Source organism: Coregonus lavaretus (genome assembly GCF_964263955.1).
Source record: "Coregonus lavaretus genome assembly, chromosome: 30".
NCBI lineage: Eukaryota > Metazoa > Chordata > Actinopteri > Salmoniformes > Salmonidae > Coregonus > Coregonus lavaretus.
Genome location: NC_140017.1, coordinates 1,511,552 through 1,528,072, shown reverse-complemented (window position 1 = coordinate 1,528,072; position 16,521 = coordinate 1,511,552). Strand labels below are relative to the sequence as shown.

Sequence of the window (16,521 nt, the reverse complement as noted above, 5' to 3'; positions counted from 1 at the left end):
GCCTTATCAATATTAGATGCGCTACAATAAATAATTGTGTCATCAGCATACAGATGGAGAATTGCAGTCAGTCTTCCACTATATCATTTATATACCGTGTAATAAGGATCGGAACTAAAACTGAGCCCTGGGGAACTCCTTTCGTAAGCCTTCGAAACTCAGATTTCATAACCTCCTGTGCAACACACTGTTCTGTCAGAAAGGTAGTTTTGGAACCAATCCAATGCATCAACACTTAAACTAACCTTATTTAGTCAATACAACAGCAGGGCATGGTCAACAGTGTCGAAGGCCTTCGATAAGTCAATAAAAAGGTGTGACGTAGGCTGCTTTCCAGACTTTTGGAATGGTATTACTCGCCAATTAAATATATATGAGGGAGAGGGGCAGCAGTTATCTCTGCACCAATTTTTTGAAAATAAGGGTTCAATTCATCCGGGCCAGACGCTTTCTTAATATCAATAGATTCGAGTGCATTTACAACTTCTGAAAGCTCAATCTTGGTCAAATTAAATAGATTAACCATAGGCCGGCATGCGGCAGTTTCATTCACAGCCTCATTCGAGATGTTAGGAAGGAGTTCATTATCAAATAAATGCCCAGCCTAAGCAAAATGCTCATTAAGCATGTCAAGCAGTTTATTCTTGTCAGTCACAACCATTGAATTTAAGGTCAACTTCAGCAGAAGACCATAGGAGTTCGAGTTAGCATTCATGGATTTAATGGTTTTTCCATAATTTCGTCGGGTTATTGAGGTTTGCCTTGGTTGATTCGTAATAGAAGCTAGATTTGCATTTCCGTATTAACAAGGTGCACTTATTTCTCAGTGCCCTGAATAACTGCCATTTGCCTTGGAATTAAACTTTCCGGCTTTGGCCCATTGTGTATTTCGTTTATGGATCAAATCAGATAAACCAGGGATTGTCTCTACCTCTTACCCTGTACTTTTTGAGAGGGGCGTGTTTATCACAGATAGTAGAAAACATGGCATGAAAATAGGAGAATGCCTCCTCGATGTCCGGAATAAGCGCAATCCTATCCCAGTTGCATGCATAAAGTTCATGCAGGAATGCCTGCTCACAGAACTGCGCAACATTTTAATTGACTATGAACCGAGGGGGCACTTAGGTGATTTTAGTGTCTCTAATGCAAGCAACTGCAATCACTTAAATCATTAGGGAAAATACCAATGGCCGAGTATTTATGCAGATTGTTAGTTAAAATAACATAAATAAGTGTTGACTTAGAGATGTCTTTTGGATTCAGTCTTGTGACTGCATTTATCATTTTAGTAAAATTCAGTGTATTGCACTGTCCTCATATGGCCTTGGAGTTTGAAGAACCAGCACCATTTCATTTTCCCCCCAACCACGCATCAGTTCAGCCAGAGAATCCAGGGATTCTACTTTTTGCAGATGGAGGTCTATAACATCCTATTAAATCTAAGTTCACAGCTTTCAATAACTGCCGTTTCAATGATAAAAACTCACTGTTTTGGTTTTTATAAAGACCTTAGTTCAGTAACCATTTGCAGTGCATTCAGAAAGTATTCAGCCCCCAAAACTTTTTCCACATTTTGTTACAGCCTTATTCTAAAATGGACTAAATTAATTTCTCCTCAATCTACACACAATACCCATAATGACAAAGAAAAAACTGGTTTTGAAATTTTTGCAAACGTACTAAAAATAAAAAACAGAAAAAACTTTACATAAGTATTCAGACCATTTGCTATGAGAATCAGAATTGAGCTCAGGTGCATCCTGTTTCCCCTGATCATCCTTGAGATGTTTCTACAACTTGATTGGAGTCCACCTGAGGTAAATTCAATTGATTGGACATGATTTGGAAAGGCACACACACCCCTGTCTATATAAAAAGGTCCCACAGATGACAGTGCATGTCAGAGCAAAAACATTTACATTTTTACATTTTAGTCATTTAGCAGACGACCTTATCCAGAGCGACTTACAGAATAAATTAGGGTTAAGTGCCTTGCTTAAGGGCACATCGACAGATTCTTCACCTAGTCGGCTCGGGGATTAGAACCAGCAACCTTTCGGTTACTGGCACAACGCTCTTAACCACTAAGCTACCTGCCGCCCCAAAAACCAAGCCATGAGGTCGAAGGAATTGTCCGTAGAGCTCCGAGACAGGATTGCGTCGAGGCACAGATCTGGGGAAGTGTACCAAAAAAATGTATGCAGCATTGAAGGTCCCCAAGAACACAGTGGCCTCCATTCTTAAATGGAAGAAGTTTGGAACCACCAAGACTCTTCCTAGAGCTGGCCAACCCGGCCAAACTGAGCAATCAGGGGAGAAGGGTCTTGGTCAGGGAGGTGACCAAGAACCCGATGGTCACTCTGACAGAGCTCTAGAGTTCCTCTGTGGAGATGAGAGAATCTTCCAGGACGACAACCATCTCTGCAGCACTCCACCAATCAGGCCTTTATGGTAGAGTGGCCAGACGGAAGCCACTCCTCAGTAACAGGCATATGACAGCCAGTTCTGATTTTTTTCAGTGGCAGGGACTGGGAGACTAGTCAGGATGGAGGGAAAGATGAACAGAGCAAAGTACAGAGAGATCCTTGATGAAAACCTGCTCCAGCTTCCAACAGGACAATGACCCTAAGCACACAGCAAAGACAACGCAGGAGTGGCTTCGGGACAAGTCTCTGAATGTCCTTGAGTGGCCCAGCCAGAGCCCGGACTTGAACCCGATCTAACATCTCTGGAGAGACCTGAAAATAGCTGTGCAGCGATGCTCCCCATCCAACCTGACAGAGCTTGAGAGGATCTGCAGAGAAGAATGGGAGAAACTCCCCAAATACAGGTGTGCCAAGCTTGTAGCATCATACCCAAGAAGACTCAAGGCTGTAATCGCTGCCAAAGGTGCTTCAACAAAGTACTGAGTAAAAGGTCTGAATACTTATGTAAATGTGATATTTCAAAATGTTCTAAAAACCTGTTTTTGTTCCGTCATTATGGGGTATTGTGTGTAGAGTGATGAGAAAATAAATAATTTAATCCATTTTAGAATTAGGCTGTAACGTAACAAATTGTGGAAAAAGTCAAGGGGTCTGAATACTTTCTGAACGCACTGTATCAGTCTTTAATATAAAATGGCTATACCTCCCCCTTACTTCGTCGATCACATCGATAAACATATCTATCCAAGCCTATAGACTGGTATACAACAGATTTCTTAAGCCAGGTCTCAGACAGAACTAAGACATCTGGGTCAAATCAAATCAAATTTTATTGGTCACATGCGCCGAATACAACAGGTGCAGACATTACAGTGAAATGCTTACTTACAGCCCTTAACCAACAGTGCATTTATTTTAAACAAAAAAAGTAAAAATAAAACAACAACAAAAAAAAGTGTTGAGAAAAAAAAGAGCAGAAGTAAAAATCAAGTGACAGTAGGGAGGCTATATATACAGGGGGGTACCGGTGCAGAGTCAATGTGCGGGGGCACCGGCTAGTTGAGGTAGTTGAAGTAATATGTACATGTGGGTAGAGTTAAAGTGACTATGCATAAATAATTAACAGAGTAGCAGCAGCGTAAAAAGGATGGGGTGGGGGGGGCAGTGCAAATAGTCCGGGTAGCCATGATTAGCTGTTCAGGAGTCTTATGGCTTGGGGGTAGAAGCTGTTGAGAAGTCTTTTGGACCTAGACTTGGCACTCCGGTACCGCTTGCCGTGCGGTAGCAGAGAGAACAGTCTATGACTAAGGTGGCTGGAGTCTTTGACAATTTTTAGGGCCTTCCTCTGACACCGCCTGGTATAGAGGTCCTGGATGGCAGGAAGCTTTGCCCCAGTTATGTACTGGGCCGTACGCAGTGTGAACCCATTTTCAGCTTCAGACTCCTCACATTAATATGCATCAGTCCCAACCCTGATCTAGTTTTCAAATCATTTGGGGTCGGAAGTTCCTCCATAGCCAACGGGCCTGGGTTTGTGAGAACGTTTCACGACACCAAAAGCAGAATAATAAAACACCTTGATTTGTTGCTTCCTAAAATCGCTCTACACTAATTGATTAAAAATAACAGTTTTTAACCAGACCAAACCCTCAAGATGAGAAAGTTATGAGCATGTCACAGTAGGAATTAAATTGTAACACAATCAGACCCCTCTGAAAGATAAAAGCTCCTGTACCATCAGTCAAAGTAGGGTTTGGCGGTATCTCTGGTACAGAGATTAGATTAAATTATTAAAAACAGACTACGCAATGAGCCATAACCCATGTAGGCAGCAATTAAAACCATGTGTACAAAAATACCCATTTTAACCACTGAATCCAACAATTCACTAGAAAGAAAATATTAAAATATGCTGAGTCAGTCTTTTAAATCTTAAATGCCCTAAAAATGTTCAGCTGTAACCTACAGGTCTAGTAGAGTCAGAAACCAAGTGTGTGCCCGAGCATTGCTGCCTTAATTAGAACACCAGCGCTGCAGTAATGTGCTGACAGGGGATTTTGCCCAGTGTGTGGATCTGGTAAATGCACCCAGTCGCCTTGTAGTAGGCTACCGCACAGTGAGGCAGCAGTGGGCCATGTTGACTGGCCAATCACCGGTGGCGAGTCTACCCGGTGGGGGTATCCTGGGCTGGCAAGCTCAGTGCATCTAAACGTTATGTCAGCGCAGATACCGACCTCCGGCTTCCACCACACAGCACAGCAAGGCAGGAGAGGAGTCAGAGGACTCCGGTACATTGGCGGAACACAGGAAAAACCTTACTGTCGAGGAGTATCCAAGGCTAGTCGGCCCTACGTGTCTAGACAGTCACATCCTCTCTCGGCTTTCAGGGAGGGCAACACACCGGCACTGTCTCCTAATGTCGAAAACAGCAGACGTCACTGCTTGGTTTACTAGCGATTTTAACGCTTTGATCCTGTAGAATTGTGTCTGTTGCTTAAATGACAACTCTCGCAGCCTATAAAAACTTCTAACACTTGATACAAAAAACTGTGACAACACGCTCAGCAGAACTGCCCTGCCGCCATCTTAAACTGATGTTGGCATACAGCCTACATGGTAGGCCTACGCGAATATTGCAATTTGTGGGAAAACACTTCTATGTGGGCGGTTTCATGGACAGTGATTAGAAATGTAGAAAGAGGGGATCTCTAAAAAGACGCAACCACTATCGTGGGTTGCTATGACTAGGATAATGCCTTTGGCTGCTAGAAAATGAAAGAAAGTTGATTTGAAAACTAATAGAACAGGAGAGCGCATGAGGATGTCTTTATAAAATAATTGCCTCCACATTTCTATGGTGGGGTTTTGGCTAGGCTACTTTGCAGCAAGATAAGACATGCCTCATAATATGAAGTAAAACGTCCAGGTTACAAACAAATAAGGAACAGGAAAAATATAGTGATGCTAATGATAGGCCTAACCCTCTTCTGGTAAATGGAAAGGTTTCCCAAAAACCTTCAATAAAATCTTAACTAGCTACAAAGTAGCCTACGCCTACTAGAGTTTATCCAGATTTCTATTTGACGCACAAAACAATTTAGGCAACAGGGATCTTGATCCAGGAGGGGATTGAATGTCTCTGCGGTACCAAGAAGCTTGATCTTGACATCTAGCCACATGAGCAGGATGTAATTTGACACATCTTAGATGTCTTATAGTTACACTTAACTTAGTTATAAGCTGTGGCGAAGCACGCTTATAACTGAATTTCTGACCAAAAAAAAAAAAAAAGAGGACTGAGCACGCCCCCATTTTCATCGACGGGGCTGTAGTGGAACAGGTTGACAGCTTCAAGTTCCTTGGTGTCCACATCACCAACAAACTATCATGGTCCAAACACACCAAGACAGTCGTGAAGAGGGCACGACAAAGCCTATTCCCTCTCAGGAGACTGAAAAGATTTGGCCTCAGATCCTCAAAAAGTTCTACAGCTGCACCATCGAGAGCATCCTGACTGGTTGCATCACCGCCTGGTATGGCAACTGCTCGGCCTCCGACCGCAAGGCACTACAGAGGGTAGTGCGTATGGCCCAGTACATCACTGGGGCCAAGCTTCCTGCCATCCAGGACCTCTATACCAGGCGATGTCAGAGGAAGGCCCTCAAAATTATCAAAGACTCCAGCCACCCTAGTCATAGACTGTTCTCTCTGCTACCGCACGGCAAGCGGTACCAGAGCCTCAAGTCTAGGTCCAAAAGGCTTCTTAACAGCTTCTACCCCCAAGCCATAAGACTCCTGAACAGCTAATCATGGCTACCCAGACTATTTGCATTGCCCCTCCACCCCACCCCCCTCTTTTACGCTGCTGCTACTCTGTTAATTATTTATGCATAGTCACTTTAACTCTACCCACATGTACATATTACCTCAGTTACCTCGACTAACCGGTGCCCCCGCACATTGACTCTGTACCGGTACCCCTGTATATAGCCTCCCTACTGTTATTTTATTTTACTACTGCTCTTTAATTATTTGCTATTTTTATTTTTTCTTAAACTGCATTGTTGGTTATGGGCTTGTAAGTAAGCATTTCACTGTAATGTCTACACCGGTTGTATTCGGCGCATGTGGCAAATCAAATTTGATTTCAGTTGACGGCCTCATTTATCTATTTCAATAGTAGGCCTACTATTATCCTACTGAACAGTACAGCTTGGCTTGGCCTGACAGTGAAACACCAATATGGGATTCATCATTTGTGTTCTTTCAGAGTCACAGAATTTAATCGGTGTTTGAAATTCACTGCTCGACTGAGGGAATTGAACAGATAAAAAGCATGTTGAAAATCATGTCCATGCAGCTCATCGTCGTCCTCACCAGGGTCTTGACCTGACTGCAGTTTGGAGTCGTAACTGACTTCAGAGGACAAATGCTCACCTTCGATGGCAACTGGCACGCTGGAGAAGTGTGCTCTTCACAGATGAATTCAGATTTCAACTGTTCCCGGGCAGATTGCAGACAGCGTGTATGGCGTCGTGTTGGTGAGCGGTTTGCCGATGTCAACGTTGTGAACAGAGTGCCCCATGGTGGCGGTGGGGTTATGGTATGGGTAGGCATAAGCTACGGACAACGAACACAATTGTATTTTATCGATGGTAATTTGAATGCACAGAGATACCGTGACGAGATCCTGAGGCCCATTGTCGTGCCATTCATCCGCTGCCATCACCTCATGTTTCAGCATGACAATGCACGGCCCCATGTCGCAAGGACCTGTACACAATCCTGGAAGTTGAAAATGTCCCAGTTCTTCCATGGCCTGCATACTCACCAGACATTGAGCATGCTAGCATGCTCTGGATCGACGTGTATGACTTCGTGTTCCAGTTCCAGCCAATATCCAGCAACTTTGCACAGCCATTGAAAAGGAGTGGGACAACATTCCACAATCAACAGCCTAAGGAGATGTGTCGCTCTGCATGAAGCAAATTGAGGTCACACCCGATACTGACTGGTTTTCTGATCCACGCCCCTACTTTTTTTTTAAAGGTATTATTTCCTTACAGTGAGGGAAAAAAGTATTTGATCCCCTGCTGATTTTGTACGTTTGCCCACTGACAAAGAAATGATCAGTATATAATTTTAAAGGTACGTTTATTTGAACAGTGAGAGACAAAATAACAAACAAAAAAATCCAGAAAAACGCATGTTAAAAATGTTATAAATTGATTTGCATTTTAATGAGGGAAATAAGTATTTGACCCCCTCTCAATCAGAAAGATTTCTGGCTCCCAGGTGTCTTTTATACAGGTAACGAGCTGAGATTAGGAGCACACTCTTAAAGGGAGTGCTCCTAATCTCAGTTTGTTGCCTGTATACAAGACACCTGTCCACAGAAGCAATCAATCAATCAGATTCCAAACTCTCCACCATGGCCAAGACCAAACAGCTCTCCAAGGATGTCAGGGACAAGATTGTAGACCTACACAAGGCTGGAATGGGCTACAAGACCATGGCCAAGCAGCTTGGTGAGAAGGTGACAACAGTTGGTGCGATTATTCGCAAATGGAAGAAACACAACTGTCAATCTCCCTCGGCCTGGAGCTCCATGCAAGATCTCACCTCGTGGAGTTGCAATGATCATGAGAACGGTGAGGAATCAGCCCAGAACTACACGGGAGGATCTTGTCAATGATCTCAAGGCAGCTGGAACCATAGTCACCAAGAAAACAATTGGTAACACTACACCGTGAAGGACTGAAATACTGCAGCGCCCGCAAGGTCCCCCTGCTCAAGAACGCACATATACAGGCCCGTCTGAAGTTTGCCAATGAACATCTGAATGATTCAGAGGAGAACTGGGTGAAAGTGTTGTGGTCAGATGAGACCAAAATCGAGCTCTTTGGCATCAACTCGCCGTGTTTGGAGGAGGAGGAATGCTGCCTATGACCCCAAGAACACCATCCCCACCGTCAAATATGGAGGTGGAAACATTATGCTTTGGGGGTGTTTTTCTGCTAAGGGGACAGGACAACTTCACCACATCAAAGGGACGATGGACAGGGCCATGTACTGCAAATCTTGGGTAAGAACCTCCTTCCCTCAGCCAGGGCATTGAAAATGGCTCATGGATGGGTATTCCAGCATGACAATGACCCAAAACACACGGCCAAGGCAACAAAGGAGTGGCTCAAGAAGAAGCACATTAAGGTCCTGGAGTGGCCGAGCCAGTCTCCAGACCTTAATCCCATAGAAAATCTGTGGAGGGAGCTGAAGGTTCGAGTTGCCAAACGTCAGCCTTGAAACCTTAATGACTTGGAGAAGATCTGCAAATAGGAGTGGGTCAAAATCCCTCCAGAGATGTGTGCAAACCTGGTGGCCAACTACAAGAAACATCTGACCTCTGATTGCCAACAAGGGTTTTGCCACCAAGTACTAAGTCATGTTTAGCAGAGGGGTCAAATACTTATTTCCCTCATTAAAATGCAAATCAATTTATTACATTTTTGACATGCGTTTTTCTGGATTTTGTTGTTGTTATTCTGTCTCTCACTGTTCAAATAAACCTACCATTAAAATTATAGACTGATCATGTCTTTGTCAATGGGAAAACGTACAAAATCAGCAGGGGATCAAATACTTTTTTCCCTCACTGTATATGACCTAAAACTCAATAAAAATGTTAAAATAGTTGCATTTATATTGTTGTTCAGTATATAAAGTGGTTTGTTCATTTAAACCTGTTCTATTTTTGCCTCTGATTCAGGCTGTTTCAAACCCCAACGACATAAACAAACAATTATCAACGACTTCCCTTTGAAAGTACTATTATATTTTTAGGCTAACGAACGCAATAAGAACATACTAAATGTTATGTATAACACACCTTAGAATAGCACACGATTACATCCAATGGTTTTATATGCTTTAGAATGACACTTCTGGTTTTGGCAGGATAGTTCTTTATTCTCTGGATGGAACATTTGCAAAATACCAGGAAAATGTTAGACCCTAGTATTCACTAGGAAGCTAACTGAAGCAAACAGGCCAAAATGCTACGGTTTGCACTAATGCATTTATGTTGAGAGGTAACCCAGGAACCTTTAAAGTGTCAAACTCATTCCATGGAGGGCCTAGAGTCTTCTGGTTTTTCCTTTCCTTTAAGACCTACACAACCAGGTTAGGGGAGTTCTTTACTAATTAGTGACCTTAAATTCATCAATCAAGTACAGGGGAGGAGCGAAAACCTGAAGACACTCGGCCCTCCATAGAATGAGTTTGACACGTGGTTTACAGAGATGTCGTCTGGATGTAGTGTACAAATGGCTGAGTTTGCGCCTCCCTCACTAAAGTTGTGGGTTCTCCGTTGAATCAAAGACTTCATAGCCTTGTTCAATTTTTATCAATTGTGATTTCGGTCAGTGGTACACAGCCAGACATGTGCGAGCAGGTCGCATTTCTCATGATTTCAGTGGAGGGGTTCAATCACTACATTTTTACATTTACATTTTAGTCATTTAGCAGACGCTCTTATCCAGAGCGACTTACAGGAGCAATTAGGGTTAAGTGCCTTGCTCAAGGGCACATTTGTAAATCTAGTGCAGGCAAATTGTAAATCTGGACCTCGAAGCCAGTTCCACTCTAATCAGGGACTGATTACTTATCATTTAGAGAACAGAAAACCATCAGTACTTCAGACCTCCAGGCTCGGATTTGAATACACCCCTGCACAAGTGTGCATAAGGAAACAACCTGGAACAGGGTTGTGTCTGAAAACGTTTCTGGGGGTCAAATCATTGCTTTCTCCATCCTTGTTCATGTCCTTCTGGGCCCGGTTTCCCAAAAGCATCTTAAGGCCAAGTTCATGATTAGAACATTCGTAGGAGCATCGTTAAATCTCTGAGCTGTTTCCCAAAAAACATTTATTAATGTTGCCCTTGAAAATGCTCCTAATCCAACGCCTGCCTCAGATGTTCCACGAGTTGTCTAAGTGCGTCGTTAGATGCTTCTTTAACCTCTCTCACTTTATACACACAAGATCGCCGCTAAACATAGAATCACATAGTTTAACCGCCTCTGTGACCGCCGATTACTGCAGAACAAAGTTGACTACAAATACAAAGTTGCCAATGTCCTTGCAATTGACAAACAAGCGATGTATAAAAAATACTTCAAATTAAAACCGAAATGACTGCATTAAAATATAAATTGCCTACAGTAGGCTATAGGCCTAGTTCAATTATATTGAAATACATTTCATGTTCGATGAATTGAGTTATATTTTGCTACTTGTATGATACTGTCTGTAATTTGCCTCAATATATTTAATGTGTAGCCTAAAACGTGTGTGCAATGTGCCAAATCTTGATTTAGTGCATTATAGGGTAAGCATTATAACAAGCCACCTCAATTTGCAGCCATAAGTGATATCTTTCTAGGAGATGATCCGTCATCAGTATTATAATAATTTTAAGATAAGATTTGAATGGAGAAAGCTGATCTGAGAGCAGCGTTGCCTTTCTTTTGTTCCTATCAGTATCAACACATGCCTCAACAATGTTCTCTCCGCATGGTGTTTTGGGAAACAAACTACCGGTCAAAAGTTTTAGAACACCTACTCATTCAAGGGTTTTTCTTTATTTTTACTATTTTCTACATTGTAGAATAATAGTGAAGACATTGAAAACTATGAAATAACACATATGGAATCATGTAGTAACCAAAAAAAGTGTTAAACAAATATATTTTATATTTGAGATTCTTCAAATAGCCACCCTTTGCCTTGACAGCTTTGCACACTCTTGGCATTCTCTCAACCAGCTTCACCTGGAATGCTTTTCCAACAGTCTTGAAGGAGTTCCCACATATGCATAGCACTTGTTGGCTGCTTTTCCTTCACTCTGCGGTCCGAACAATCTCAATTGGGTTGAGGACGGGGGATTGTGGAGGCCAGGTCATCTGATGCAGCACTCCATCACTCTCCTTCTTAGTAAAATAGCCCTTACACAGACTGGAGGTGTATTGGGTCTTTGTCCCGTTGAAAAACAAATTATAGTCCCACTAAGCCCACACCAGATGGGATGGCATATCGCTGCAGAATTCTGTGGTAGCCATGCTGGTTAAGTGTGCCTTGAATTCTAAATAAATCACAGACAGTGTCATCAGCAAAGCACCCCCGCACCATAACATCTCCTACTCCATGCTTTACGGTGGGAAATACACATGCGGAGATCATCCGTTCACCCACACCGCGTCTCACAAAGACACGGCGGTTGGAACCAATAATCTCAAATTTGGACTCCAGACCAAAGGACAAATTTCCACCGGTCTAAAGTTCTTGAAATTTTCCGTATTGACTGACCTTCATGTCTTAAAGTAATGATGGACTGTCGTTTCTCTTTGCTTATTTGAGCTGTTCTTGCCATAATATGGACTTGGTCTTTTACCAAATATGGCTATCTTCTGTATACCACCCCTAACTTGTCACAACATAACTGATTGGCTCAATCGCATTAAGAAGGAAAGAAATTCAACAAATTAACTTTTAAGAATGCACACCTGTTAATTGTAATGCATTTCAGGTGACTACCTCATGAAGCTGGTTGAGAGAATGCCAAGAGTGTGCAAAGCTGTCATCAAGGCAAAGGGTGGCTATTTGAAGAATCTCAAATATAAAATATATTTTTTGGTTACTACATGATTCCATGTGTTATTTCATAGTTTTGATGTCTTCACTATTATTCTACAAAGTAGGTGTTCTAAAACTTTTGACCGGTAGCGTATGTTACATCTTCGCCTGTTGTCTGAAAGACGCATTGTTAAAACACCTGAAGCCTAAGTTCCATTGCTATCGGGAAACCAGGCCAAATTCGTTTTGAGAGGAAATTAGGAAGCAAGGATTTGACAGCTAGTAACATTTACAGACATAGCCAAAGGGTGCCCAACCCTCCTTCTGGAGAGCTACCCTCCAGATTTCGCCCCAGCCCTAATCTAGCACACACAATTATACTAATGAGTTGCTCCCCAGACCCTAAATTAGCTGAATCAGCTGTGCTAGTTTAGCGAAAGCCTACAGTGTAGTTCTCCAGAGGAAGGTTTGGCCTGGACATTGGACGGGCAGGCAGGTACAATAAACAGGCTAACCTCGCCCCGTTTCTTATGAAGCTCGGTCAGCTCCTCCTGGTGCCTGATTCGCATCTGGGCCATCTCCTGCTGTAGGGTGTCGCTGCGACTTGAGTCCACCCCCGGGCTGAGGAACCAAACACAGATGGTTAGACAAGGTCACAAGCCAAGTTAGTGCTATCCAGGATCATTGGGACATCCCTACCCTAACCCTAAACGTTTCAACTTCAATTGGATGATGTCAGAGTTGGTCATCCCAAGGATTCCGTTTAGAATTTATCACAAGCAAGGGATTTCTGGACCGCCATCCCCTCTAATGCAAATTACAACGTTTCTTATAACACCAAGGCCCACTTCTAAATGAACCTCTATCCCCTAGGCACTCGAGCAGATAAGAAACGATTTGAGTGGATAGGTATAAGCAATATGGTAGTAGCTTGACTTTGCAACACACACAAGTTCAGAGGTCAAATCTTGGTGAGGCCTACCTGCCATCATGTCTGTTCTGAAAGTCATATTTGTCCAACTGGTATCTCTCTGAAAGAACAGCCTGTAGATCGGACTTCTCCAGGAGACGGTTATCTGAGAAAAACACAAACAGCTCCTTCAAACACTTTCTGGGATAACTGCACAGGCAGCAGAAACAAAAACCAGTCAATCAATAGCATCTTGAGCACTGAGACATGGTATGGGCTCTAACATTGGTGGATGATCTCCTCGAAGGCCTGCCGCTGCACACGGTCCCTCTGCTTCAGCTGCTCTGCGACGTGCCTCTTCCATGAGCACTCCACACGACGCTCTGCCATCACCACCTGCACACACACTAAGAAGTCAATACATCCATCATCACGCCCTGCCTCATGAACCCATTTCAAGACAAATGACTGGCAAAAGTATCTAAGCACACCACAGCTTCCAATATTAAGCAATAATATATCAAGTAAAGCCAAGTCTAATAAGAATAAATGGGCAAGCCGAGTATTGCTGCTTTATCCTTGTTAGAATACATCCATTTTCCATTTGATTCTGTAATCTTCCAAAATGCCACATTTAGGTGGAACATCAACACTGAAAAAAAACATGGTCAGACAGGGAGGAAGAGGCGAGGCGATAGGGTTTACTACGCCCAAAATCAGTCCACGAAAATAAGACCACGAAGTGAGGAGTTTTTGTAGAGGTCAATGTGTCGAATTGTCAACAAAAAATGGAATTGCTAATTTGCTACGTGAGGCTTATTGGATCTAATAGAAGTATCGTAATTGTTAGGTTGTTACAAATGCACTAATGCAAGTGGACGCATGTGGCATTTCGGCAACTGAAAACAAATCTACTTCGTATCGGAGCTGTGCATGTTGTTCACACAAGTATCTGCCGCTAGAATGGTCCCACCTGATCTCGCGCCCCATCTTTGAGATAATGTATTTCCATTGTTAGAGCGGTCACTCGACCATCTTGCCAATATAATAGAACTTTGCTATAGCTAGCTATATGACCACAGTCAAAGGTTCAATTCAAAGCCTGTATCTCTCAACCACAAACGGCTTCGTTTGGTCGGAAGGCGATCAAAAAGAAAAATCTAATTTTAGTTGTTACATGCTTTGTAAACAGGTGTAGACTAACGCTTACTTATGGGTCATTTTCCAACAATGCTGAGTTAATGATAAAGATACAAAACAAAATAGTGACAAGGAATAAATACACAATGAATAACAATAATGAGTCGAAATAACATGGGAGTACCAGTACAAAGTCGATGTGTAAGGGTAGGAGGTAACTGAGGTAGCTATGCACATATACGTAGGGCTAAAGTGACTACGCAACAGCATAAATAAGACAGTAGCAGCAGCGTATATGGTGAGTGTGAAAGTGTGTGTGTGGCTTCAGTATGCATGTAGTGTGTGTGTTGGGGTGTCAGTATGTGCGAGCGTGTGGGTAGAGACCAGTGTGTATGCAGAGAATTTGATGCGCTATTTAGCAGTCTTATGGCTTGGGGGTAGAAGCTGTTCAGGGTCCTGTTGGTTCCAGACTTGGTGCCCTGGTACCGCTTGCCATGCGGTAGCAGAGAGAACAGTCTATAAGTGTTGTCTGACAATGGGCCTTCCTCGGACACCTCCTGGTATAGAGGTCCTGGATGGAAGGGAACTTGGCTTACTAAGTCATTTGCCAGAGCAGTAACAACGTTGTGTTGTTGGTCAAAGGCATAGCCATCCGATTGACTGCGCAAGCAAATACACCATTTAAAAAACCCGCTAATTAACCTGTCAACTTTGCAGATTATGGTAGCCCTCCCTGGTCTAGATAGGATCATGCTATCAAACGTTAACTCGCTAACATTACGCCACAAATGCCTGCTACAGTAACTAACTAGTTGCCAGCTAGCTAAAAAATACCTAACGTTACTTTTTATGTAGGTAATGATTGCTAGCTAACGTTAGAGGTAAAGTTGTTTGTACAAAGTTGTACGTTACAGTACGTCTATATCACGACAAGCTAGCTAGAAATATCTGCTAACGCTAACTACCTTGCAAGCTAGGTAGCCGTTTTCACAAACACGCAGTCAATAGCTAGCTTGATAGCTAACAACAAGAGGAATGGAAAATATTGGTAACTAACGTTAGCTAACTAGCCACTTTAAAATCCACTCAGATCCTGACATTTTGTAGTTTTTAGCTGCCTAATTGTGTTAAATTGGCGTTAGTTGATACTGTGTTTGAAATCCACATAACTAGCTAGCAAACGTTAGATAAGTAGCTAGCTAACAGTAGCTAATCAAGGCAGTTGATATTCATCAGCCGAGACGAGAGCCAAAAATATTTATGAAAAAAACTGAAAACCATCAACTCACACCATCTAAACGATTCTTCAGAGACAAGCGAACAGTTCCGTTTTTGCTGTATTGTTGTTTTTTGGTTTAAAATAGCCCAGGTGAACTGCTTATCACGCTAACCAACTCCAGCCTGTCCAGCCTCAATCAACTTTACAACCATTTTGGCTTTTCTTCTTCTTTGTGTCAATTTCCATAACACTAGACCCTATGTTGCTTATTGCTGCCTTTCGCAGGTCGGAGTGCGGACTGCACATTTTGTTAACAAAAAAACAAGTACAGGTACGTAGCTGTGTCACAGATAGAACAATGAGACAGATATTTCACCGGATGTATAAATATGAAGAATCCGCTTGGCATTTCCGCTCACTAGCAAATTTGGTAGTGAGAGGAAGCCCACTGGCCGGCAGTGGGAGAAGATGGAAAGAGATGGATTTTTACCGACATTCTGCAAGTTTTCTCATCGATGAAACATTTGATCTCAATACAGTTTTTTGTTCCCAAAACTAAAATTTGCTATGAACACAGTGGTTGAACATTTGTAGACTTTACTCTTTGCCAAAGTTGTAAAAAAACGCGTTTATTAGAAGGAGTGCAAAGGCAAATTGAGATATTGCACAGGCGCACATCACGGAGTAGGCGTTCTCTAACGGAAATAGGCAGATGCATGCTAGAACAGACCATTAGGATCTCGCTAGCTCTTGTTTGGCTCTGCCCACCTCCTGCCTTGTTCTGCTGCGTTGTTTTGTAGCTAATACACTGAACAAAAATATGAACGCAACATGTAAAGTGTTGGTCCCATGTTTCATGAGCTAAAATAAAATATCCCAGAAATTTTCCATATGCCCTTATTTCTCTCAAATTTTGTGCAAAAATGTGTTTACATCCCTATTAGTGAGCATTTCTCCTTTGCCAAGATAATCCATCCACCTGACAGGTGTGGCATATCAAGAAGCTGAATAAACAGCATGATCATTACACAGGTGCACCTTGTGCTCGGGACAATAAAAGGCCACTCTAAAATCTGCAGTTTTTGTCATACAACACAATGCCACAGATGTCTCAAGTTTTGAGGGAGTGTGCAATTGGCATGCTGACTGCAAGAATGTCCACCAGAGCTGTTGCCAGATTATTTAATGTTAATTT

At 42.6% G+C, this 16,521-nt stretch overlaps 1 protein-coding gene across 2 annotated transcripts in view; it reads right to left on the bottom strand.

The window, feature by feature from the left end:
* Positions 1 to 15,563, bottom strand: part of LOC311105856 (autophagy-related protein 16-1-like) — a 44,275-nt gene extending 28,712 nt beyond the window's left edge. The window contains exons 1-4 of one of the 2 annotated variants that reach the window (XM_084148069.1): positions 15,397 to 15,563; positions 13,252 to 13,363; positions 13,040 to 13,133; positions 12,573 to 12,678 (exon numbers count right to left, since the gene is read on the bottom strand). In XM_084148069.1, the coding sequence (XP_084004195.1) occupies positions 12,573 to 12,678; positions 13,040 to 13,133; positions 13,252 to 13,357 (306 nt within the window). In that variant the 5' untranslated portion in view covers positions 13,358 to 13,363; positions 15,397 to 15,563. Of the gene's footprint in view, positions 1 to 12,572; positions 12,679 to 13,039; positions 13,134 to 13,251; positions 13,375 to 15,396 lie in introns of both variants that reach the window. The other variant, XM_084148070.1, reaches the window with a different exon arrangement.
* Between the last annotated feature and the right edge of the window lie 958 nt (positions 15,564 to 16,521).